Source organism: Notechis scutatus, chromosome 2 (assembly GCF_049901735.1).
Source record: "Notechis scutatus isolate UNSWTSFEM ecotype Mainland chromosome 2, rNotScu1.2, whole genome shotgun sequence".
Taxonomy (NCBI): Eukaryota; Metazoa; Chordata; class Lepidosauria; order Squamata; family Elapidae; genus Notechis; species Notechis scutatus.
Genome location: NC_142010.1, coordinates 52,777,734 through 52,804,541, shown reverse-complemented (window position 1 = coordinate 52,804,541; position 26,808 = coordinate 52,777,734). Strand labels below are relative to the sequence as shown.

The 26,808-nt window shown below is 43.8% G+C and overlaps 1 protein-coding gene across 3 annotated transcripts in view; it reads left to right on the top strand.

The window, feature by feature from the left end:
* The first annotated feature begins 497 nt into the window (after positions 1–497).
* Positions 498–26,808, top strand: part of ABHD6 (abhydrolase domain containing 6, acylglycerol lipase) — a 37,369-nt gene continuing 11,058 nt past the window's right edge. Inside the window, exons 1-4 of one of the 3 annotated variants that reach the window (XM_087954744.1) lie at positions 498–663; positions 12,258–12,407; positions 18,394–18,550; positions 19,516–19,629. In XM_087954744.1, coding sequence (XP_087810870.1) covers positions 12,289–12,407; positions 18,394–18,550; positions 19,516–19,629 — 390 coding nt within the window. In that variant the 5' untranslated portion in view covers positions 498–663; positions 12,258–12,288. Of the gene's footprint in view, positions 682–12,257; positions 12,408–18,393; positions 18,551–19,515; positions 19,630–26,808 lie in introns of all 3 variants that reach the window. The other 2 variants (XM_026677824.2, XM_087954743.1) reach the window with 2 other exon arrangements.

The following is a 26,808-nucleotide window of genomic DNA, read 5'->3' as shown; positions in this document are numbered from 1 at the left end:
AAGGTGAAAGGTTGGACTGCTCTAAAGGTTCTTTGGTCTTAAACCCATTTAGTCTGTTACCTTGCTTTTATCTTGGCTACAAGCATTACAGTTTAAATACTTGCTACAGGGTTTCAACATAAAGCAAAGGGGTCACCATGAATAATTGTAATGAAAATCGGGAGCTGGAATGGGCATGTTAAAGCTGCAGTCCCGTTCTCGTAGGGGTTTCCGTGCAGATGGTTGAAGAGCTGCACTGAGGTTCAATGCTAAATCTTAAGGTGGTCTTCTCAAGGAGCCCCACTGAATTCAGTTGCTTTATGCGAAATAAGCAAGCTGACCGGCAATGGACCCTCGCGTTAAAAGCTGCCAGGTTAAGGCTACCCTTGAATTTGACTCAAAGGCAAGCCCATCTGGATTTATTGGGGAATGATATTCTAACAAAGGAACAGAGGCGGGGATTGGTTTTGAGGTCGCCATAATTAAACTATCGCGCTGATGCCCGACGCGCTACCACAGCACGTCCCTCTCGTCTTTAGCCAATCCACTCGCCTTTTCCGTCGGAGGGCGAGGAAACTACGCACTAGCCTTGCCTTTAACACACTGCCGAATCAGAAAAAGACCAACCGAAGAAGGTGCCGGGGAGCAGGTTATTCGTGGGGCTGAAGTCGCTGCAGCGCCCAGGTAGATTGCCGGAGCAGGGTGGGCACGGCGGGTAGCCTTTCTAACGGAGGTCTCCGCAATGCAAAACAGGGAGCGGGGAGAATGGCTTGGCTACGCTTAGGAAATCACAAGCAGCCGCTGCAGTAAACGGAGGGAAGCAAATGGATGAGGCTGAGAAGGCGCTTGGCGGTGAGGGGTGCTGGAGCGGAGGCTGCGACACTGTCTAGGCGGATTAGCGGTGTGTGGGTTTTTCACCCGGGGAGTAAAGGACCCCGAGGCCCGGTAGCCACCGGCAACCCTCCTTTGGAAGCCGGGCCTTGGCGGGGGAGGTTCCTCGGGGGACCCGATTCTCGGTTCCCTGAGCATTTTTTTCCCGGATGGCCCCGTCGGCCATGTCTCCAGAGTTTGGCAGCGGGTCTATCGCGAAGCAGGATTTGGCGGCGCTGCTGTGGATCGATTTAGGCCCTTTTCAGATTCATCCCTCGGGCCTTAAAGGGTTAAAAATGCCGAGGCTGGCGCGCAACGTGTCGCGCCCTGCTAAGGGAGTGATCGTGTCGCGTGAGGGATAGGTGGGTGAGGGAACCTAATTCCCTATAAACGTCACTCGTTAAAGTATGGCTGGGGCTGGTAGCAGGCGCTGCTTTCCTTCTAAACACGCAACCGTGTAAGCAGACGAGGCCTCTGCCTTAATGCTTAAAGTTGCCAACACTGGCTAAAGATTTGAGAAAACAAAATCGGATGCAGATCAATTACACTGCTCAAAAAAAAAATAAAGGGAACACAAAATTAAGACATCCTAGATTCAAATGAAATATTCTTATTAAATACTTTGTTCATTACATAGTTGAATGTGCTGACAACAAAATCACACAAAAATTATCAATGGAAATCAAATTTAGCAACCCATGGAGGTCTGGATTTGGAGTTACACTCAAAATTAAAGTGGAAAACAACACTACAGGCTGATCCAACTTTGATGTAATGTCCTTAAAACAAGTCAAAATGAGGCTCAGTAGTGTGTGTGGCCTCCACCTGCTTGTATGACCTCCCTACAACACCTGGGCATGCTCCTGATGAGGTGGCGGATGATCTCCTGAGGGATCTCCTCCCACACCTGGACTAAAGCATCCCCCAACTCCTGGACAGTCTGTGGTACAACATGGCATTGATGGATGGAGCAAGACATGATGTCCCAGGTGTGCTCAATTGAATTCAGGTCTGGGGAATGTGTGGGCCAGTCCATAGCATCAATGCCTTTGTCTTGCAGGAACTGCTGACACACTCCAGCCACATGAGGTCCAGCATTGTCTTGCATTAGGAGGAACCCAGGGCCAACCGCACCAGCATATGGTCTCACAAGGGGTCTGAGGATCTCATCTCGGTACCTAATGGCAGTCAGGCTTCCTCTGGTGAGCACATGGAGGGTTGTGCGGCCCCCTAAAGAAATGCCACCCCACACCATTACTGACCCACTGCCAAACCGGTCATGCTGGAGGATGTTGTAGGCAGCAGAACGTTCTCCATGGCATCTCCAGACCCTGTGAAGTCTGTCACATGTGCTCAGTGTGAACCTGCTTTCATCTATGAAGAGCACAGGGCGCCAGTGGTGAATTTGCCAAACTTGGTGTTCTCTGGCAAATGCCAAATGTCCTGCACGGTGTTGGGCTGTAAGCACAACCCCCACCTGTGGAAGTCGGGCCCTCATACCACCCTCATGGAGTTTGTTGTAGTTTGTTGTGGGTTGTAGACTCCGTCTCATGCTACCACTAGAGTGAAAGCACCGCCAGCATTCAAAAGTGACCAAACCATCAGCCAGAAAGCATAGGAACTGAGAAGTGGTCTGTGGTCACCACCTGCAGAACCACTCCTTTATTGGGGATGTCTTGCTACCTGCCTATGCTTTCCACCTGTTGTCTATTCCATTTGCACAACAGCATGTGAAATTGATTGTCAATCAGTGTTGCTACCTAAGTGGACAGTTTGATTTCACAGAAGTGTGATTGACTTGTAGTTACATTGTGTTGTTTAAGTGTTCCCTTTATTTTTTGAGCAGTGTATAATAGAAAATCGATAAAAGGTCATGGACAGACTGGAGGGATTGTCTACCAACCCTGTGTCAGTGAAACCAAATAACTTGCTGGGCAGATTTTTATGAAAAGAGCCCCTCAAAGCCCGTTCCTGCGTCACACAGCTATACTGCATTAAAACTTCCAATAGAAGAAAATGTATGAGTTCAGGGTTGAACTGTGGAGTCCTTGGTGCTCTCTGGACTTGGTTGTTCACTTACAGACGTTTCCTTACTCAAGTAGGGAACCATCCCTATTGCACTGATGATATTACCTATTTGGGTAATAAAATGTCTGACACAAATAAACCAAGTTCAGAAGGAAGACTTCTCATTACAACTTCCATCATCTCCTTACCTTACTTGGAGGGCATCCATTCTTGAAGGCTGTTACTTTAAGGAAGGGAAAAAAAAGTCACCTAACTCTGTTAACAGACTTAAAACATATCTACAAATAGGTTAATGGACCTGTATGTATTGTGTATCAGACACAATTGGCAGAAAGACTTATAATACCTAACTTGTGTTATTCTCAGAACATCAGGTTCCATTGAGAAATGTCTGCAAAGTCCCAAGTGTCTCATTAACTTCTCTTTTTATGGTAGCCTTCCCCGGATTGGTTGAGATAAGCTGAGATCTGCAGAAGTCTTGGCAGTTGGAAACAGTTCCAGCTTGCTTCTTAAAGATATTGCAGCTTCTTAAAGATATTGCAGCTTCTTAAAGATATTGCAGCTTCTTAAAGATATTGCAGCTTCTTAAAGATATTGCAGTGTTGCTGCCCTGATATTACTTTGCATTTGATATCAAAAACCCAGCATGGCCTAGGTGGTAGGATTCAGAGATGGTGACCTTTCTTAAAGTCCTCACACAGCTATTAATGTGGGGAGGAAACTTTATCTTGCTACTAATAGTCAGACACACACAGACACACATTTAAAAAAAGTTTAAAGAAGAAGAGATTAGAAAAGTATTCAGTGTAATGATCTCTTTTATTTTCCACTTTGTCTCTATTTTTAAAGTTGTTCCCCTCAGTGCAAAGATTATAGCTGTGCTGTGTTGGTGTCGCCTATAGATAATTTGCAAAAGTGTGAATAGCCAGTGTGGAAACTAATCATGCAGCTGGCATATAAAGTACTAAAAATTAGACCTAATGAAGTAGTGTAATTATAGTGTAAAGTGTAAAACTTGTAGCTTAAACATACAATTTCTGCATAGATTGCTGGATGTACCTACTGTGGTAAGATGTCTTCAACCGTAGCAAAATAGTAATGGTTACTAATTAATGGTTTAGGGTTAGAGACAGGGGTGGGACTCAAATTTTTTAACAACCAGTTCTGTGGGCATGGCTTAGTTGGTGGGCGTGGTTTGGTGGTCATGTGACCGGGTGGACGTGGCTTGGTGGTCAGACTGTTATTGGCTGGGCAGTCATGTTATTGGTGGGCGTGGCCAACTCAATGTCATGCACATCGAGGCACGCATCTCCTCGCCTGGCCTCTCATGACTGTGGGGATGCTGCAACAGTCGTAAGTGTGAAAAATGGTCATAAGTCACTTTTTTCAGTGCCATTGTAACTTTGAATGGTCACTTCACACAAGCAAAGTACCAGCAAAGGAGAGAAAAAAAACTCCAGAGAAATTCCTGAGACAGGAAGTCTAGTCCTGCTAAGAATGTAATAAGGGTTAACGGAGAGGCAGTTTCTGTAAGCAACACCAGAATGTTTCCTTCCTGCCTTCCTTACAGGACTAGGCCAGTAATTTCTTCTAACAACCGGTTCTCCGAACTGCTTAGAATGTTAACAACTGGTTCTAGCTAATAGGTGTGAACTGGTAGAATCCCACCCCTGGTTAGAGAGAGCATAATCTAGAATATCCCTGCAGTTAGAGGAGCAGAGGAAGAGGGGCTGTTGCTATATTTCTTCCTTGTAGGTTTTTTATTTAATCCAGCAGAATATTCGAAAACATGATGAATTTGTTTTTGAGCTACAAGGTCTACCCTTATTTGAGAGTAACCAGGGATTGTGAGGCCTAAGAGATAGTTCTATGATCTAACTAAGAAAATCTAAGAATTGTCTTATTGAAATAGCTGGTTTTGCTTAAATTGGATGATTTGTGCTTCATAGTATTTAATTTTACCCACTATTATTATTTTTTGCTTTATGATTTCCAAAGGTCCTTCAATTTTTCTAGTGAATTTATTCTACTTCTGTATGCCTGAATATTTTATTTCTGGAATGAATTTTCTTTGATTTGCTAATAATCAGTGGTACTTGAGTCTGGATAAATTCTTTTTCAACACTCAAGCATTCATTTTAAGTATCCCTGCTTTGGTAGTTTTGATTCATAATTGGCCATAATGGTGTGATTTTAAAACACAGTATACTTTTGTCTTGCTGTGATTGTTGTTCTTCCAATAATCCTACAGGGGTAGAGGTTCTTGTTGCCAAGACCTGTTGCCCAGATGCTGAGTGGTTGACAGATGCTCAGGAACTCTTAACACCTGGCACAGTCCTTGTTGACTTTGGCAATATTTGATCCAGAAGAAGGTGATCCAGATTAGAAGGTGGCAAAAAGTGATGATATGATCCTGGGACACTGTGAACCTCATAAATATGAGTCAGTTGCCAAGTGCCCAAAGTGTGATCAAGTGAAGGTAGTGATACTGCAATAGCGATACTATTAAATGATTGTTGGATATTCTTACTGAATTTTCCACTAAAACCTGTCCAACATGAATACAAATTGACAAAATCTTGGCTCATTAACGCATCAGATTTAACAGTGGCTGTAAAGAAGAAAGTGTGGATAATAGACGTGGCAATACAGGAGACAATAGAAGAGTAGACAAAGAATTGGAGATCACAGAGTATGAAGATCTGAAAATCGAAATTGAAAGATTATGGCATAAAATAGTTATAGTGGTCTCAATGGTTAATGGTGCATAATTACACCACCTGTCACATAACACCCCAGGCTGAACAATTATTGATAAAAAAGACATGCAAAAAAGTCTGGATAATGGACATGGCAAGTACCTGCAGACAGGAGAATAGAAGAGAAAGAATTGGAGAAAAATAAAGGCATTAATTTCCTTAAGAAAGGAAAAGGACTGTGTGACCATCACAATAATAGCATAAAATAGACAAAGTAATAGAAAATGAAGAAGCCAAAGTGCTCTGGGATTTTAGAATTCAAACAGATAGTACCTGCCACATAACTCCCTGGACTTAATATTATTGATATGAAAGACAAAACAGTCAGGAGAGTGGATGAGGCAGTATAGAGGCAGCAGAAATCACAATTTTTAACAATGAAAAGCATGTTTCACTGCAGGTAGTCCTTGATTTATGACCACAATGGAGCCCAAAATGACTGTTGCTAAGTGAGACAGTTGTTAAGTGAATTTTGCCCCATTTTATAATGTTTCTTGTCACAGTTTTTAAGTGAATCACAGCAGCTGTTAAGTTAGCAACACGGTTGTTAAGTGAATCTGGCTCCCCCATTGGCTCTGCTTCTCAGAAGGTTGCAAAAAGAGATGATATCATCCTGAGACACTGCAACCTTTATAAGTATGAGTCGGTTACTAAGTGTCCAAAGTTTGATCAAGTGAAGATGGCGATACGGCAAAAGTTAGATTTATTTATTAAAACAGTTTTGGAGTCTAAAGGTCATAAGTGTTCATCATTAAACACAAATTTCAATTAGTGAAAATAACATCTCTCCCCCACCCCCGCCCAATTTATTTCACCATCCCCTGAAATCTCTCCGTGGATCTCCAAGGAGTCAGTGTACTCCAGGTTAAAACGTCCTGATACAGTAACTCTTGTCCTGGTTTATCTGTTCATACCTGAGCACCAAATGTAATTACACGCAGTTTGTACAATCGAAAAATCTAAATCTAAACCACAAATCAGCCTGTTCACTCTGGATTTTCAGGACTGACATAATTAAACTTCAGGTTGCTGAACACATACAGGTGGGTGTGCATATGTAACACACCCTGAGCGCTGAGCAAGAAATGGCTAATGCAGTGTGTTGTGTTGGCTGCAATCAGGAAATGATGCCTGTTCTCAGCCTAGAAGGAGTGAGGGGAAGTTTTATTAAAAGAAAAACATCAAAGTGGCAACAAGGGTGTATTGTGGGTTAGTTGTCCTTTCTGCAATTACATTGTTAGAATTATTCTAAATGCACTTAGGGTCCTAAATGCATTTGAAGTCATGTTTCCTTTCAGCCAGATGCATTATGCCTTCTCTCTTTGTGATACTTTTTAATTCCCTTTCAGTTGAAATCTCTTTACCAGAGAGACTATACTGGAGATTTACAGCTCCTCCATAATTTACAAATATGGACAGGGGTGGGATTCAAATTTCTTAACAACTGGTTCTGTGGGTGTGGCCTAATTTGTGGGTGTAGCTTGGTGGTCATGTGACTGGGTGGGCGTGGCTTGTATGTAAATATTGATTATTTTTTTTAATTAAAAAAACTTTTATTCCAAAGCAGGCAGGCAGATTGAGTTGCTCACAGAATCACAGATTAAATTAGAGATCTATCTATTTGCAATCGGCAACCTGAGTCTGCACTGAAAAGCTTCAATCCTAAAGAAGGTTCAGCTCTGCTTTTAGGTTAGCTAGAAAGCAAGAAATCCAAGGATTTCCTGCTTTCTAGCTAATCTAAATCTCCCGGCAGAGCAGAACAGCTGATGGTCGGGGAAAAAAAAGGAAAAATAGCAACTTACCAAACCAGGCAAGTTGGATGGCTCGCATGCCAGGTAAGGAGTGAGTGGGTGGGGAGAGGCCGGGCCAGCCAGTGGAGCGATTTGCCAGTTCTCCGAACTGGGGACAATCGTGTGTGCAGCGTTTGCAAGAAATCATCAGCTGTGCTGCCTGGACAGCTGACAAGTGCTGCGCTCCGGTGCGCAGCGTTTGAAAATCCTCTTGTTTCCTGCTTTTTCAACCTCACCTGTGTTGTGCAAAGTAGCTAAAGAGGGAAAAGCAGGGAATAAAGGACAGCCTAGAGCCTGGGCAGGCGGGTGGGCCAAACACTGAACTGGTTCGGTGCCAGCTGCTGTTCGTGCCCACAAAAAAAAAAAAAAAAAAAAAATAAAACAAAATAACAACCCCAAAAAAAACAAAAACCCAAAAAAAAAACCCCCCCCCCCCCCCCCCCCCAAAAACCCCCCCAACCCCCCAAAAAAAAAAGGAAAAACCCCCCCCCCAAAAAAAAAAAAAAAAAAAAAAAAAAAAAAAAAAAAAAAAAAAAAAAAAAAAAAAAAAAAAAAAAAAAAAAAAAAACCAAAAAAAAAAAAAAAAAACCCCAACCCAACCCCCCCCCCAACCCCCCAAAACCCACCCCCCCCCCCCCCCCCCCCCCCCCCCCCCCCCCCCCCCAAAAAAACCCCCCCCCCCCCCCCCCCCCCCCCCCCCCCCCCCCCCCACCCCCCCACCCAAAAAACCCCCCCCACCCCCCCCCCCCCACCCCCCCCCCCCCCCCCCCAACCCATTGTTTCTGTTCATTCTTTTGTGACATCAGTGATTCCGGTGTACAGTACCTGTTTGTCAATTCACTTTTAATTGAACACCTGTTTATATGGGATAGCTGGGTTTAATTCATCAAGTTGCACTTGGCCTTTATTTAAATACTATATACCTTCATGGGTGTATATTATGAGATCTTACATTAGAGACAGGCTTCTTTAGCATATTTAATAACTCAGAGATGGTGGTCTGAAAGAGTAAATTAGTGTGTTTTGCAAATGATCTGTGATCAATATTGCATTAATAGTTTTTGGAGTTTGCTGTGCATTGAAATTCATTGTGTAAATGTAAACCAGAAATATAATTTTGCCAACTATTGTATGTTCTTAAATTAGTAATTGAACAAATATAAGTAAGCCTAATTCTTGAATAATTTAATGTTTTATTTGGTGGTTTAGAGAACTATTTTTTTTTTGGTGTAGTCTCCTAGTCTCTTCATTAGCTGGGCATTGGATTCTGCTGAATCCTGCCTCCAAAGTGGAATCAGTGGAGTGAGAAATGTGATTTTTGGATTTCAATAGTCAGATTATCCTCTGTCCAGGTTGATTTTGTGATTGGGTGCCCATTGGTCATAGTATCTCTCCTATAGACATGTCCCTGCAGATGTCCCCCCTTTACTTGGTCATCTTTATCTTTGATCCTGAAATTCAACTGAAGGAAAATACTGCTATCCAGGGGTGGGATTCAAATTTCTTAACAGCCAGTTCTGTGGGTGTGGCCTAATTTGTGGGTGTGGCTTGGTGGTCACATGACTGGTTGGGTGTTGCTTGATGGTCATGTGACTGGCTGGGCGTGTCTTGTATGTAAATATTGTAAATATTTATGTAAATATTGATTTTTTTTATTAAAAAAGAGCAACTTTTACCCAAAATCAAGCAAAGCAGGCAGGCAGATTGAGTTGCTTGCAGAATCACAGATTCACTCAGAGATCTCTCTTTCTGTAATCTGCTGCCTGAGTCTGACACATAAAATTTGCTTGCAAGCAAACTCACAAAATTAACTCACAACACACCATGTATGTAAATATTTTTTTTTTTATAAAAAAAGAGCAACTTTTACCCAAAATCAGGCAAAGCAGGCAGGCAGATTGAGTTGATCACAGAATGACAGATTCACTCAGCGATCTATCTTTCTGCAATCTGTTACCTGAGTCTGCACTGAAAAATAGAAGCTTCAGTCCTAAGGAAGGTTCAGCTCTACTTTTAGATCAGGTAGAAAGCAAGAAAACCAACGATTTCCTGCTTTCTATATATCTAAATCTCCTGGCACAGCTGATAGTTGGAACAGCTGATGGTCGGGGGGAAAAAAAGGAAAAATAGCAACTTACTAAAAATTAGGCGAAGGCACAACACAGGCAAGTTGGATGGCGCGCATGCCAGGTAAAGAGTGAGTGGGTGAGGAGGGGAGGGGCGGGGCCAGCCAGTGGTGTGATTTGCAGGTTCTCCGAACTGCGCAGAATCATAATAACCAGTTCTATAGAACAAGTCCGACCAGGTAGAATCCCATCCCTGCTATTATCCTGGAACATTTGAAAAAGAGAACAGATAGATTAACTCAGAAGTGTTGCCTGAGATCCTATACCAGTGATGGTGAACCTTTTTGTTGTGATGTGCTGAAAACGCACATGCGTGTGATAGTGTGCATGCACGTGTGCCGACACCCACAATGCAATGCGCCCCACCCCCTGCATATACGCATGACAAACTCCCCCACTTACATGCACTGCAGTGCATGCCTCCCAGCTGATTTTCAGCTCGTTTGAGGTGTTTTCGCCCTCCCGGAGGCTCAAGGAAAGCCGAAAAACGGGCCTTCCGGAAATACCGGAAGTGCCCATTTTCAGCCTCCGGAGGGCCTCTGGAGCCTGGTGGAGGCTCTTTTTGCCCTCCTGGAGGCTCAAGGGAAACCTCTGGAGGCTGAAAACAGGCCCGTTTCGGCACTTCTGGTATTTCCAGAAGGCCCGTTTTTCGGCCTCCTGAGGCCACAGAGGCTTCCCTTGAGCTTCTGGGAGGGTGAAAACAGCATCAAATGGGCTGAAAATCAGCTGGGGGGCACGCGCATGTACAGTGCATATGGCTGGGGCTCACATGCCCGCACAAATGGCTTTGCATGCCACCTCTGGCACATGTGCCATAGGTTTCGCCATCACGGTCCTATACAATATCTATTTTTAGATTAGATTAACAGAGTTGGAAGGGACCTTGTAGGTCATATAGTCCAATCCCCCCACCCAAGTAGGAGACCCTATATCATTTCTGACAAATGGTAGTCCAATCTCTTCTTGAAAGCCTCCAGTGATGAAGCTCCCACAATTTCCAAAAGCAACCTGTTCCATTTGTTCATTGTTCTCACTGTCAGAAAATTTCTTCTTATTTCTAGGTTAAAGCTCTCCTTGATTAGTTTCCATCCATTATTTCTTGTTTGGTCTTCGGGTGTCTTAGAAAATAGTGTGATGACCGGGGCGGGGCACAAAGGCAACACAGTCATATAAGTAAGAAAGTTGCTTTAATACCTCCAAGTTTGCCCCCGATTTCCAGTTACCTTCAGCTGGAGAAAAAACTCTCCTAAGAACAGTCTTTAAGTGGAGGAAATTCAGTCCAAAAACAAAGTACATAAAACTGTACATAAAAACTGTACATAAAAATCCACCCAAACCACGCTGCAGCAATTAACTGGACAGGGCAGGATAAGGAATTACAGACTTCAAAGGCCAACAAAACACACACAATTGGGAAGATGCCAGGAACCCAGATAAGCCTCGACAAAACAAGATAATACACAATTCATTTCCAAAAAGTTGCTGTGCACAAACTCTCTTTTTAAACACTGTGTTCCCAGCTGCAGCTAATGAAGGGAATCAGGGCCCCTTCCTCTCCTGTAAGCCACGCAACTCACGTTGCTCCATTCTCCGTTCCTCCCTGTGTTCCTTAGGATGAAGAGGGGGTGGGCCTAGATCTTCCTCTGAATTCCCTTTGGCTTGCTCTACCTCTCCCCTGCTCTGCTCAGCTGGACTGTGCCCTTCCCCAGTTTCTTCCATAGCCAACGGAGCTATACTCCCACTCCCTGTCAGCTGCTTGGCCTCCCCCTCGGAATCAGATTCCGACAGGGACATGACAAATAGCTTGACCCTTTCCTCTCTGTGGCAGCCCCTCAAATATTGGAAGACTGCTATCAAGTCTCCCCGTCCTTCTCTTCACTAGACTAGCCAAGCCCAGTTCCTGTAACCTTCATATGTTTTAGCCTCTAGTCCCCTATTGGCTTCATGCAAGGAAAGCAGCAGAAGTCTTTCTCTCCCCCAAACTCTACCAGAAATGAGTCTTTATGAGACTTGTTGCACTGGTGCAGCCTCTTGGAGCAGGATGCCTTGCAGTACCAAAGACTCATTTCTGACGAAGTTTGTGGGAGAGAAAGAAAGACTTTTGCTGCTTTCCTTGTGTGCATCCAAAAGCATAAGAAAGAAGCGGAAAGAAGCAGCCCAGTGGCCAGGCCAGGTGTGTGGGGCGTGAGGGACAAGTTCCCCTCCTCCTCCCTTTCCCCCCTCCCCTCTCTATGTTGTGTTGTTTGCAATGCAAGCTATGCAAGCCTTGTGTTCCCGCACAGCCTGGATTAATTGCTTGGGGGGAGGCATTTCCCTGTGGACCACCAAAATTTTCTCATGGACCACCAGTGGTCCCCGGCCCACTGGTTGGCGACCACTCTTATAGAGTATAATTAGTACTTCATATGATCTTGATTGAATCACTCTGGGGTTTAGGATTGCATTGGCTTTTTTTGGCTGCCACCACATACTGCTGGCTAAATATTTAATTGGTTGTCCACTAAGACTCCCAAGATCCTTCTCACAGTTACTGCTATTAAGCCTGGTTTCACCCAGTCTATATGTGTACTTTTGGTTTTTCTTGCCTAAGTGTAAGACTTTACTTTTCTCTATGTTGAATTTCATTATGTTCTACAGCTTTGCCTTCAGCTTTTTGATGCTTGGCTACTTTGAGACTTATATTTCTACTTCTTTTATCCATGCAGGTGAAGAAAGCGGAAGTGTGAAGAAGGCAAGATGGATGTTGATGTGTTAAACATGTTTGTAATAGCGGGAGGCACTTTGGCCATTCCTATTTTGGCATTTGTGGTCTCCTTCTTCCTGTGGCCTTCAGTACTGATCAGAATATATTACTGGTAAGCTTTTCACTTTGCTTGGCATCAGTTTCTGTTGCTTTTATAGAACAAATATGTAGCAGCTGGTATTTGCTTAATTGGAATGAAGAAAGCTACATTTCTTTCAAAGGGGGTTCTTGCTTTCCACCTTGTTTTATACTTGCTTTCTTAGCAATGTAAATTCTAAAAAAAATTGAGGTGCTGAATGGTGCCCAATGTAGCTTGATGTTCCTATGGTGTTCTGCATTTTATTCTCTGGATGGTATAAAGCAGACAGAGTAGCTCCATAAAATATCCAAAACAAAGTCTTTTTTATTGGTACATCAGGTATCCTCATAACTCACATTTGTGAGGAAGTTTTTCTTAATGTCCAATCCTTTGCATATCCGTCTTGTAGTGTAGAAATATAAAAAGGTCTCAACCCCCTGATGATTGAAGCATGGTATGAAATGGTGGTTTCAGGCAAGAGTGAGGGATCCTCCCCCAACCCAACAAGGGTCAATATAGTGACCAATCAGGATTACAGATGTGGTCACGTGACATGGACTACATTTCCCAGGATACCTTTAACTACATTTACCATGATGCATTCCCTTAAGGGGACAGCTCACAATTCCTAAGTAACTATCCCAAGCCCTATTAACTCTAAACTGTCTGGACAGCACATATGGTGAGAAGAAATAAGAACCTAGTGTAAATATTAAATATTAAACCCATTGGAAACATAATATTCTTTATCCTCCAATCTGTTCATCCAATGGTACTGAAATATGTTGTTTCACAACTTAAAATGTGTGAAGCTTATGCTGGTTGGGAAGTTCTGGGGATTGAATTGAACACATAATTGCTGAGATTGAGAAACAACATTGTAAGGTACCAATTACATGGATGTTGAAACTAGCCTGGCTAGGCAGTGTTTTTGAAAACTCTGATACATAATGATGAGAAAATACAACCTTATGCCTAACATCAGCTGGGCCAGTCACTCTCTCTCATTCCAGCCCACCTCATACGGTTGTTGTTGTGGGAAATATGGGAGGTGGAAGGAATAATAAGTATGTTCTTTGCTTTGAGTTATTTATAAAAAACAGTAAAGCTGGAATATAAATAAACAACATAACATAATCAGTGACATGCAGCCACTGCTTTTTGGAGAGTTGATCTCTGTGTAAAATACCATTGCAGGAAGGTTCCTTATATGAGATTGGATGTTGTGACCATTTAATGGTCCATAATATTGTGATAAGCCAGTAATATTCAAGGATTTCAGGCAGAGGTCTCCTCTATCATCTGACCCTAAAATCCTTTTATCTCAAGTTGTTCAGGATTGAATGAAGCAGAATAGCTGTGGCTTATCTGAGGTCAGGGATGGAAAATTATTTTACAACTAGGCCTGGATGCATGCATAATAGACAACAGGGTGCTAGAATATTTTAATCTCCTGTAAAATTATTGCTACTGTTGATGCTCAGTTAGTATAATACAGAATTCTCTTAACAGCATGTATCTAAGTAGCAAGGCATGTATTTATTCTTGGTTGCTAGGCAGTAGATTATTGCCTAGGTTACTTTGCCTGATTTAGGAAACTAGATCCCCATGAGTAAAGATGTCAGAAGCTTATTTTCTGAATGGGGACAGATTCTTTACCAAATGGAGTCATCCACAAGCTACTTTAAGTGATTACACCAGAGGTGGGTATTCAGCAGGTTCTGACCAGTTCTGGAGAACCGGTAGCGGAAATTTTGAGTAGTTCGCAGGACCGGCAAATACCACTTCTGACTGGAGATTTTACAGTATCCTTCCCCTGCCACGCCCACCAAGCCACGCCCACAGAACCGGTAGTAAAAAAAATTGAATCCCATCACTGGATTAAACATAAAAGTTAGGTGGGATAAGAATATCGTCTTTGATGATCTTAGCAAAAGGAGAATTATTGATGAAGGACTGTGAGAGGGAAAGTGAAGGAGATGTCCCTGTGAACAAGGAGAAAAAAAAGGCAAACTTAACTGTGAGGCATGGAATAGAAACAAAGGAATCAATTTTCCTTTTCACATATATAACACCCATCAGCATAATGCTGCTGTGACCATTATGGGATTCTCCTGTGCCTGGTTGAATCTTCCCTTTCAAACAATTCCTGCTGGATTGTAAATCATCAATAGCTGATGTTTGTCTTTTTTTTTTCTTTCTTCATTGTTGGTTGGTGCACAATTTTTCTGTTCTTCCATCAGAAAAGAACAAGCAGCTCAAAATTAACACATTCTCTGGAATAGGGCTATCTGGGAAATTGGTAGCTTCACTGTGAATGCATTACTAACCTCCAGTACCAGGTTGGATCCAGATTTAATAATAGCCAGATAGATTTGCTGAAATTAATAGACTTAAGTTGGTCATGATTAATCTATACCTCTCCAAATTCAGTGGCCCTATTTTTAGAACACCATATCTGCATTCAGTCCAGGATAATGCAATACATTATCTTGATTTTTTTTTTTTGTTCCCTCACGCCCCTGTCCCCCATCCACTGCAGAAAATTATTGTTTTATGTCTGGGAGCTCTCTCTTTTTCTTTTTGATTGCCCAGATCTTTAAACCAGGGGGGTAGGCTGGATTGATGGAGGAAGGGGGCTGGAAGACTGTGCCTCATTTTTTGAAGCATTGGGACGTTTTAAAGAATTTTAGTAGAACAGATGTTTTGGTGCTTACCTAATTGCACTGCCTGGATCCAGCAGCTTGTTCAGGAGTTGGAGCTGCAAGGCTGTATATGGCTCCTGATCTAAATGGTAAATAGACATGGGTACAAATGTATGATGCAAGAAAGGGTATTCAGGAATTGTAAATAACAACCACTACTTGTAACAGCTACAGTTGGGTTTTGTTCTATTTGGCACTGTTTCCAGCTCTCTGTTTTGCTCTGTTGTGATTGAGACTTGATCTTGACAGTTATGTCAAAATAAAAACCAGGGATCTCCAACCTTGACAACGTTAAGACTTGTGGACTTCAATTCCCAAAGCTGGCTGAGGAATTGTGGGAATTGAAGTCCACAAGTCTTAAAGTTACCAAGGTTGGAGACCTCCTAATCTAAACGACTGCTTTGTCTTCACCATGATTCTCTGGAAATACACACAGTAGCAAAGTGCTGATACTTTAGCTCCCCCCCCCCCCCACAAATTTAAGGGCATTGAAATTCCCCTTTTAGTCAGACTAGAAACATTTTCTGTCCTGTACAGGGGTGGGCCTCAAAAATTATAGCAAATGGTTCTCTGCCCGGTTGCTGGGAGAGCATGGCCTAGTCATCCTCCTGCACCATGGTGTGTGTGTGTGGGGGGCGTTTTTTCCTTTCCCAGGACTGGAGGCTTTTCTCGAGCCTCCAGGAGAGCAAAAACAGCCTCCCTGGGCTCCGGAGCAGAGATGGCATTCAACTGGTTCTCACCGGTTTGGGCAAACCAGTAGCGGTGATTTGGGTGGCGACCCCTGGCTGGCCACACCCTCGACCCAGTTGCCCAGTCACTCACTTGCCCTTGTCGCTGTCCTAGCTTTCCGTACCATGTGGTGGCCCTGGCTCAGCTCGGACGGATGTCCCGTGGCTGCTACACATGCAGTGTGCATGTACAGCAACCCCGGGACATCCGCCTGCCTGCCTGCCCTCCCGGAGCATGCTTTCTTCCTTCTCCCAGTGGATGCACCTCTTCCAGCCTGGTTGGCCCGGCCAGCCAGCAGGTGGGTGGGCAGATGTCCTGGGGCTTCTCACCCCCCACCTTGTAGCAAGATGTCTGTAGCTGCTGCATGCTTTTTTTGGTGCGGCTGGAGTCCAGCAGCCGCACCGAAAAAAGCATGCCCTGTTCTATGTGTCGGGCCTGGCAAGTCCAAGCAGCCAGCGCATAGAACAGGGCAGAGCCGGACCATTGGAGAAGTGGAGTGAAGACGGAGATCAGTAATTTTCACTGCTGCATGTTCTCCAGCTCCACCGAAAAAAGCACAACATGCACCGACCCATTGGAGAAGCGGAGCGGTTTGTGTGAGTTGTGTTGAGGTAATTCCCCATTAGGAGAATGACCGCATACAGGGAGACGTATTTGAGAGTAGTGTTTGAATAATACAAACACAGCACACAGATACACTGTACAGTAATTGTAGGTTTTTACTTCCAGAAAGTTTTATGCAAAGTTCAAAAATAAGCAGTCCAAAGTCATTCACAGGTAAGTTAGTCAGTTTTCAGTCCAGGGATAATCCAATAACAAAGTCCAGTGTCAAAAACAGTTCAGTAACAGACTTACATCAAATCCAAGAATATCAGTCAATTAGAAGGAAAAATGGAGGAACGGCAATACTCTCCAACAGAAGGAAAACAGAGACTCACACTCTCTTCTGAGGCTAAGACCAAGACAATCCAGGTTTCTGGCTCCATCATATGACCATTTGAGAAACCACACCCAATTACAATTTTTGCATTTTCTTAAAGATACAGTTTTAAAATATCTATCCTGGTTTATATATTTCCAACCCAAATAGCTGTTAGGTGACTTATATTCCTAACAAGTTTGTGTTAGAAAATCTGTTTTATTATGTAGAAATGGTAGCAGAGGATTGTTATATAGCCATACAGATTGGTAGCAGAGGATGGCTGCATAGGATGGCTACATATACAGATCAACTAAATTGTACAGTGTACAGCCTTGCTGCTGATCGGTTTTAATTATCACAGGAAGCTCTCCTCAGAAAAACAGAATCATAGATTATAACCATAGATGCAAACTAAACACTGCCATCTACTGGCTGAATGATTCTGCACAGGTAGTCCTCGACTTACAACAGTTCATTTAGTGACCTGTTTGAAGTTACAACGGCACTGAAAACATGACTTACGATTTTTCACACTTATGACGGTTGCAGCATCCCAGTGGTCATGTGATTTACATTCAGATGCTTGACAACTCACTCACATTTATGTCAGTTTTAATGTCCCGGAGTCATGCCTTTGGCGTCCTTCTGACAAGCAAAGTCAACGTGGAAGCCAGATTCACTTAACAACTGGGTCATTAACTGAACAACTGCAGTGATTTATTTAACAAATGTGGCAAGAAAAGTCATAAAATGGGGCAAAACTCACTTAACAAATTCCTCACTTAGCAACGTGAATTTTGGGCTCAATTGTGACTGTAAGTTGAGGATTACCTGTAGTTGTTGCAATATAAAATAAATTCTAACATGTATTGCAACAGTTTGAATCCATGGTACAGTATTCGTTTGCAAAATTAAACTAGCAATAGGAAGATTACACTCTTGCAATACTAGAATATTTCAAAAGTCAGTCATTGAATATATATGATTAATATGTCCCCAATTCTCATCCTAGATAAAATGAATAAATCATATGTATACAATCTTTTTCTAAGTATTTGATTACTTAGCAAAAAGCTTAAAGGAAAGCTAGAAGGTCATGCTAGCATACTACTAGTAATGAGCCAAAGGCATGACTGAACCCAGGAAATGAACTAAGCTAGAATTCAGAGCTGAAGAACAACCAATAGACACGGAAATCTGGAAAGGAAAGCATTGAAGGTTCCAGATACAGAAGAATCAAGTGGCCACCCAGGCAGATCATGTTCCCATTAGCTACACACTCTGTGTCTGCTCTTACCATTCATTGGATATATATCCAGCTGTATTGGATATACTGTATATTTTATTTGTTATATATGAAGTTTATATTATCTCTAGAACAGTCAATATTCCTACAAAATTCTCAGCATTAAAGGAATCATTTTTGATAAATGTCAATGAAAACTCCTTATTTTAATTTTTTTTCCCCTTCTAAATTCCAGGATAATCACCATGCTGCTTGAACAACATATAAGCATGTCGGTGTGTGTATGCGTGTGTGTGTGTGTTTGATTAGTGTTTGATTAATGCAAAGCAGAAAAGAGGAGGAGGAAAACTAATCTTGGACTGAACTAATTGCATTGCAATTTTTCTCCTTTGCCTCCCCCCACCCCCTTCTTACTAGGTATTGGCGTCGAACCCTGGGCATACAGGTGAAATACGCAAATTGTGGTGATTACCAGTTTTGCTATTCTTACCGAGGAAGATCCAGCCATAGACCATCTGTCCTCATGCTACATGGATTCTCGTCTCACAAAGATATGTGGCTTTTTTTAATCAAGGTACGCTCTGTTTCTCTGATGTTCAAAGAATTTCATTTTGGAATTCAAGTGTCACCTGAACAATGGATCTTCAATCCGTGTGTGTGTGTGCGTGTGTGTAACTGACTTCCATTGTACCGAATGTGTATTTTGTGTTTCATGCTGTTATCTCGTCTTGTAACGGGATGATTGAAATTAACAATTTGGAATGTTGATGTTTCTGTTAGAATAGTTTATATTCTCAGAAATAGTGTATGAATGAACCCCAGGGTTAAGATAATATATTTTTTGTTAGGATGGTTACTACCAAAATATCTTTGTTGTCTTCACCCATGTATTTAGGCAAATACACTTGATTCTACTAGGACTGCGGAAAATATGGTCACTCTTCCACATACCTATCCTTCAGACTGATTTTTGCTAAGTTGGAAATGAATTATGATGTTGAGCCTGGAAAAGAGGATGCACCGTCTTAGCTCTTGGGCCATAAAATTTATGTAATAAATAAGTCTTAAAAATGGTGATATATTTGGGCACATGGATTCTTATAAAGAACTCAAGGTTGGTGAAGAGTTTGTGACTGTGCTTTCTCTTGTAAGAAGACTTTTATGTTTTACAATACACAAGGAGAAACTAAAGGACCATATGTGGCCCACAACCCTAGAATGGAACCTCATGATGGCAAAGATCTGTCATTTCCTGTTGTACAAGAATGCTTTGTGCTGAGCCAATATGTGGCCAAAACAAGGCTGTTCAATTCCATGGGTAAATTTTCGTGTTGCGCTAGGCCAAAATATAGTTTGCTTAATTTTGGCTTAGTTTGTTGTACAAACCCAGCCAATTACAGTTGTTTACAACAAACTATTGTTGAATGAGTAATGGCTTAATATAATGTATAAACCAGGATTGTATTATAATAATGATCATACTGGAATGTTGCCATTTTGATGATAAAGTATCTTCTGCTTCTGCTTGTTCCTTCACAGTTTCTTCCAAAAAATCTTCACTTGATTTGTGTTGATATGCCAGGTCATGAGGGTACCACTCGGTCATCTCTCGATGACTATTCCATATATGGACAAATGAAAAGAATACACCAGGTAAAATCTGTAGAAGTCAAGGCCAAACACCACTTCTTTATTACATCCTTTGTCTTGCAGTCTTTGTTGGGAGTGGGTTTAACTCTTAAAGTCCAGTTTAATACAAGTAATCAGAAATAGACATGGGAGGTGTGTTTCAAGTTTTTCCTCTGAGGAGATTGTGGCTTTATTTTGTGTGTGTCATAAAATAAATAATCTGCTGTTTATTACATACTTGAGCATATGTGCCATGTGGGGCATGTCAAATTTTTCAACCTTCAATTTCCAAACATTAGGGGTGCTCAAAAGTTGTGACATGCCTTGGGCATTGTAAAGATATTTTGGTTACTTTAATATAATTTAGATGTGCTTGGTAAGTAACTACATAAATACCATAACTTTTTAACGTTTTATTTGTTTCATTTGTGCCAGTGTCTTCTTCCAGTTCTGATTTCTGGTTTTTCTACATAATGCATTTCAGCCAGCAATGAAAAATGCTGTCAACTCTTCTTAGTTGTTCTGTTCATACAGAATCTATAATTAGTCTTCTGAGGAGAACTTGTAGCACTTCAGAAATTATTTAAGATGTTGCTATGGAAGTCAGTCAGTGCTGTTGGGAGAGTGATGAATTTGACATTTATTTATTGAGAAAACTTTTATGGCCACCTAACTAGCATAATCATCCTAGGCAGCTTACAGCAATATTCCATGAAAATAAAAATAAACCCACAAAATCTTGCAAAAGACACTAGTATCACAGCATCCTGCCAACTCTACATTTGCTGGGCCCACTTCTATCCTAGCCAAATGCCTGGGCTAAGAGCCAGTTCTTCACAGCCCTCCAGAAGATTAATAGCATGGGGACTCTCCAAATGTCATTGGGAAGGCTGTCCCAAAAGGCTAGGACAGCCATAGACAAGGCATGTCTCCAGGCCAATGCAATACAACCAGGGGTGGGATTCAAATTTTTTAACAACCGGTTCTATGGGCGTGGCTTAGTTGGTGGGCGTGGTTTGGTGGTCATGTTATTGGCTGGGCATGGCCAACTCAATATCACTCACATCGAGGCACGCATCTCCTCGCCTGGCCTCTCATTACTGTGGGGATGCTGCAACAGTCATAAGTGTGAAAAATGGTCATAAGTCACTTTTTTCAGTGCTATTGGAACTTTGAATGGTCACTCCACACAAGCCAAGTACCAGCAAAGGAAGGAAAAAAAAAACTCCAGAGAAGTTCCTGAGACAGGAAGTCTAGTCCTGCCAAGAATGTAATAAGGGTTAACGGTGAGGCAGTTTCTGTAAGCAACACCAGAATGTTTCCTTTCTGCCTTCCTTACAGGATTAGGCCAGTAATTTCTTCTAACAACCGGTTCTCCAAACTTCTTAGAATGTTAAGAACCGGTTCTAGCAAATAGGTGTGAACTGGTAGAATCCCACCCCTGAATACAACTTGCCCCAACTTCCTTGAGGAGCTGCTGGGCCAGGGTATTACGACAGGACCCAATGAAATTGATGCACCACTGAACAGCCATTTTAATAAATTTCCCACAATGGCTGGCTGCTGCTGCTTCTAAGCAAACCTACCGCTAAGAGGTGGGACTGTCATTATCAGAGAAAATGAGTGGAGATACTTGCATGCAGTGGGGCAGGAGGCATAGTGGTTCATGACTAGAGTTCCACACCACTTGCCTGTCAGTCAGTGGTGTATTAACCATCAAGCAGACTAAGCACCTGCTTAGGGCACCAGGCCCAAAGGGGGCACCACAAAGTTGAGAATATGGCTTCGTTTGTACAGTATGTACAAAGGACGGGGGCACCAAGATTTGTCAGTGCTTAGGGCACCAGTGATCCTTAATCCGCCACTGCTGTCAGTGGTGAAACTCCAAAAGTGGGTGGGGCCACTTCGAATTTATTATTTTTAAATAGATTACGCCGTACAAAATACCAATAATCAAATAGAAATGCTGCATCTTTTTTCCCCTTCATTTTTTTAATGAAAGAAAAAATAATGATCCCTAGATGGCATAGAAATTTGTGGGTGGAGGGGTAAAGGGCCCATGTGGTCCACCCAAGGTGTTCTCTGTAGAGTGTGCCTTCACACACACACAGCTACCTTTAGTTGGAAACCAGCTATAAGTTACAATTATAAATTACATTGTTTTGGATGGTTTGGGTGAATTTGCACATTACTTCTTTGCCTGTTACATGGAGTTTCTTAACCAGAACTGGATGTGTATCCTGGATGATTACAGCAACCATGATGGTTACTGATTTCAGTTTAAGGCTAACTCTAACTGGACATTGTATGATTGATGTTTACACACTGCTCAGAAAAAAAACATCTATTTTGAATAGTGGACTAGAAAGGACAGCAACTTGGATTAAGTCCCAGCTTTCCCCCAGAGTCCCTTTTTCAGAATATCCACTGTGTAGTGTTTAAAGTCTGCTAAAAGTTTCTCTGGAATGGGTAGCTAACTTCTAAATGCCTACACCAACTTCTCTAGAGTAGTTGGCTGGTTCTGACTTGAGAGCGAGATGCAGTGGCATGGGGTAAATGGGAAGACCACAGTGTGAGAAAGAACTGTGCGGGGAATGATGAGCCTTGCTCCTGGCTCATCAGTCCGCCTTCTTCTGGACTCAAGCATCAGGTCTTCTTTATGCAGCATACTGAACCCTACAGATGGCACTGGCAAACTGGCAGCCTGTGGGTAAGAATGTGTCATGTGCAGGCCACTCCCACCCCAGCTCCGTGAATGGGAAAAATGTCACATGACAGCAACATGACGCAACAAGTTTGACATCCATGCCATAGAGGATGGGGGTAAGGAAGAGTGGGGGTAAGGCATCGACAGGTCAGGATGGGTGGTACTCTTCCATAGCTGTTTAGGACTGAGTCTGTGCAAAAGGCTGATAAGCCTAGCTCCGCCCACTGTCGGGCTTCAATGAAGCCGCCAACCCTGTCCGATGGAATGAAGCCCGACACATTACCCTGGTTGGGGGCAAAATCCCTGACAATCGCCGGGTACGATACTCCCAGCGCAGCGCCGTGTTGGCACGACCAGCCGGGAGGCATTTTGAAGGCATTTATCAGCTGTTTGGAAGTTTGTTTGGGCTGGCGTCTCAACATACACATAGGAGCTTTTGATTTTGCTGACTGGAACTGACGGCACAAACTATGGAGTGGGAAAATGGGCGTTGTTTACCTGAACGCCACTTTTCCTTGTAGGCGAGACAGGTCAGCCCCACCCTTAGACTGGTTCCCTTCCTGGGACCGTGGGTGTGTGTGTGTGTCTCTATTAACTTTCTTGTTTTTTTTACTTCATTAGAGACAACCTGATCTGTCACACAGTCTGCATAAACTGAGGAGGAGTCACCTGGAGTGGGCAGAGCTAGACTAATAAGCCTTTTGCACAGACTCAGTCCTAAACAGCTATGGAAGAATACCACCCATCCTGACCTGTCTCACCTACAAGGAAAAGTGGCATTCAGGTAAACAACATCCATTCTGACCCAGCTCCCCAAACACCACAAACCCTCTGAAGTTAACTGAAAGATTATTTATTTATTTATTAGGAGTTCCGGCAGACCCGCCAAAAAGTTTCTCTCTCAATGCAGGCTTACAAGTCCGGCCAGCTGGCAGATGAATAGTTGTCTGCCATTTTTATCCCCAGAGCTAGGGTGGGGCTTCGTTAGCAGGGTGGCTCTTCCTTCCCAAGGATCAGCCTACGCATTTCCACTGCTCTCCTCTTGCACAGCTGGACATCAGGCACTAGAACCAGTTGTTCCTCCTCTTCCTTATCAGTCACCTCCAGACCTGGGGGCTATTGACTGTCCATCTGAGGCTCCACCTCTGTCTCTCTCTCTCTCTGCCAGCTCCATTCCCTCTTCCCCCTCGGAACTCTCAGGTTGCTTTGATGCTGACCCTGACTCCCACGCCTCCTCCTCCTCCTCTGATTCGGCTGCTGGAGGGGGCGGCGGCTGACAGGCCACAACAAAGGGAATCTCAATTATCTTAACAAAGAGTGAGAATCCTTATATCTTTATGGTATTTTTAAAAGTCTCCCTCGCTAAATAGCCTCCTTGAAATTGTTATATATTTGCATACTTGAAATACTGCGTTTTGATTGGCCCGGCAATACTACCTTGTGATTGGTCCATCAATACTGTCTGATTGATCCATCTATATACTTGTAATCCTGCCTTTGGATTGGTCCGTCTGACGGCGGGAAATTCAAGGAGCCGTCATTGGCCACGAGCCGCGAGCAGCCGCTATAAAAGAGGCTGCCGCGGCTCCGCGGTTGTTCAGTTTGCAATAGATTAATAAAAGGGCTGAAAGTCACACTGGTCTCGACTCAATCTTTCCCGCGACTTAACACTGGTGACGAGGCTGGGATACTGAGACGAAGGAGACCAGTTGAGCACGTGGCAACGAGAACCGAGCAAAGACGAAATGGCCGGCAGCAACTCGCCACCCGCACCATTCAACCCAGCAACGGAGGACTGGGACTCTTACATTGACCGATTCCTCATGTTCCTCGAGAGCAATGAGCTACAGGGGATATCCAACAACAGGAAGAGAGCCGTGTTCCTGACCCACTGTGGGCCCACAGTCTTCAGGATGGCCAAAGCGTTGGCAAAACCCCAAGACGTGAAGCAGATGGTGTGGCCAGGCTTGGACAGAATACTGCGTGCCCATTATGTGCCAGCCGTCTCCAGCCTCATCCGGAGGCACGAGTTTTACAAACGAGACCAAAAAGAAGGTGATAGCATAGGAGATTTCCTTGCGGCTCTAAGGAACATTGGCGGAGCATGCGACTTTCTCAATATGGACGAGGCCATGCGGGACCACGTGGTCCTCGGACTCAGAGATCTCACCTTGCAGAGCTGATTACTGACCAGACCCAACTTCACAGTAACCGAGGCCATCGCAGAAGCTACCGCAGCTGAAGCAGCGGAGAAATTGGCAGCCACTATGCGGAAAATGAATAGAGCAACACAGGGAGCTCTAAAAGACCCTTGCCCCGTTCCAGACGAGAAGCCAGAGGGGACACAAAAGACCACCGCCTCTACACACCATGAAGACGTCGAATCCATGTCTGAAACCGACGAGGAGGAAGAAGAGATCAATAAACTCCAGGCGGAAAAAAGCAGACGAGACCGAAGAGAACGGAAATCAGAATTCCGTTGTGCCGGGTGCGGAGGAGACCACCCGCGATCCGAGTGCCGTTTCCTCGACGCTGTTTGCAGGCACTGTGAAAAACAGGGACACATAGCCCGGGTCTGCCGCAACAGACATAGCTACAGCCCGACATGAAGAGGGAGCACCCCCCCCCCCCCAGAACGAGAGAGAGACAGACAGGGAGCCGTTGGAGCCGAGAAAACAGAAGCAAGCATTTCAACGAGACCAACAGAAAAGAGGAAACGCATCAGACAATAACCATTGGCCACTCGAGTGCAGCAGATGCAAGAAAGGTACACGTTCAAGTCACCATAGAGGGAAAGCCATGCGAGATGGAGGTGGATTCCGGCTCATATCTGTCCATGGTATCGTGGAACTCACTAAAGAGCCTGATACCAGACATGCAAAGAACAGAATTAGAAAAGCAAAAACTAACACTGAAAGACTACCAGGGAAACAGGATACCTGTAGTCAGACTCGGACATTTCGAAGTCAAGTTCAAAAGACACACGGAAATCCTCCCATTGACGATAGTAGACCGGGATCACCCTAGTCTGCTTGGACTCGAATGGTTCGCACCCCTGGGAATCGGCGTGACCGGGATCAACAGCGTCACCGAGACGGACTGGGAGGAGAGCCTGATGAGGGAATTCCAGGACGTGTTCGATGGAAAACTAGGCAAGTACCGAGTGTCCCCTATTTCAATCAATTTGAACCCCAACATAGCCCCAATCAGGCTGAAGGCAAGGTGAGTCCCTTTCGCATTAAAACCAAAAATCGATGAGCAATTGGATAAACTCATCGCACAGGGGGTCCTAGAACCAATAGACCACGCAAGGTGGGAAACCCCAATCGTGACCCCGATTAAGCCAGATGGGTCCGTGCACATCTGCGGAGACTATAAGGCCACCCTCAACCCACGCGCTACAACAAAGCGCATACCCCATTCCAGTGGTACAACACCTTTTACATTCGTTGGGGGAGGAAAAGTTTTTGCGAAGCTTGACCTTGCACAAGCGTACCAGCAGTTGCCAGTTGACCCGGAAACAGCGGAGGCACAAACAATTGTGACTCACAGGGGGGCATTCAAATGCAAAAGACTGCAATTTGGTGTCAGCGTGGCCCCAGGGGTGTTCCAAAGCTTGATGGAACGCCTATTACAGGGAATCAAAGGGTTGGTCCCATATTTTGATGATGTGTTGGTATCAGCCAGGGACAAAAAACAACTGGAAAGCCGCCTCAGAGAAGTCCTACAAAGATTTAAAGAGGCGGGACTCAAAGTGAAAAAAGAGAAATGCCAGCTAGCCACCGATAAGGTTGAATTCCTGGGGTACCTTATAGATAAAGAAGGGATCCACCCCACGGAAAAGAAAATCAGAGCGATCAAAGAAGCTCCCAGACCCAACAATAAAACAGACTTACAAGCATTTCTTGGACTTATTAACTTTTATAATGTCTTTTTGCTGCAGAAGGCAACGACGGCGGAACCGCTATACAGGTTATTGGATAAGAAAGCTACCTGGACCTGGGGGCGACGAAAAGAAACCGCGTTCCAGGAAATCAAAGACTTAATCACATCAGAATCTGTACTGATACAATATAGCGAAACCTTGCCACTAACAGTAACCTGCAATGCATCACCGTTCGGCGTCGGGGCCATACTCACACTTTACCAGATGGGAGAGAAGCACCGATCGCGTTCTACTCCAAAACACTATCCAAGGCAGAGAGAAATTACAGCCAATTGGACAAGGAAGCGCTAGCCGCAATAACTGGAGTCAAACGATTCCATGAATACCTTTACGGCAGAACATTTTCTCTGATCACAGACCACAAGCCGCTTCTAGGAATACTCGCAGGGAACAAGGCCACCCCCAACATATTGTCACCACGGATGACACAATGGTCCGAGTGCCTTGCCGCATACAGCTACAATTTAATCCACTGACCAGGAAAGAACATATCGCACGCTGACGCCCTGAGCCATTCCCCTCTACCTGAATTGGAAGAAGACCCGGCACC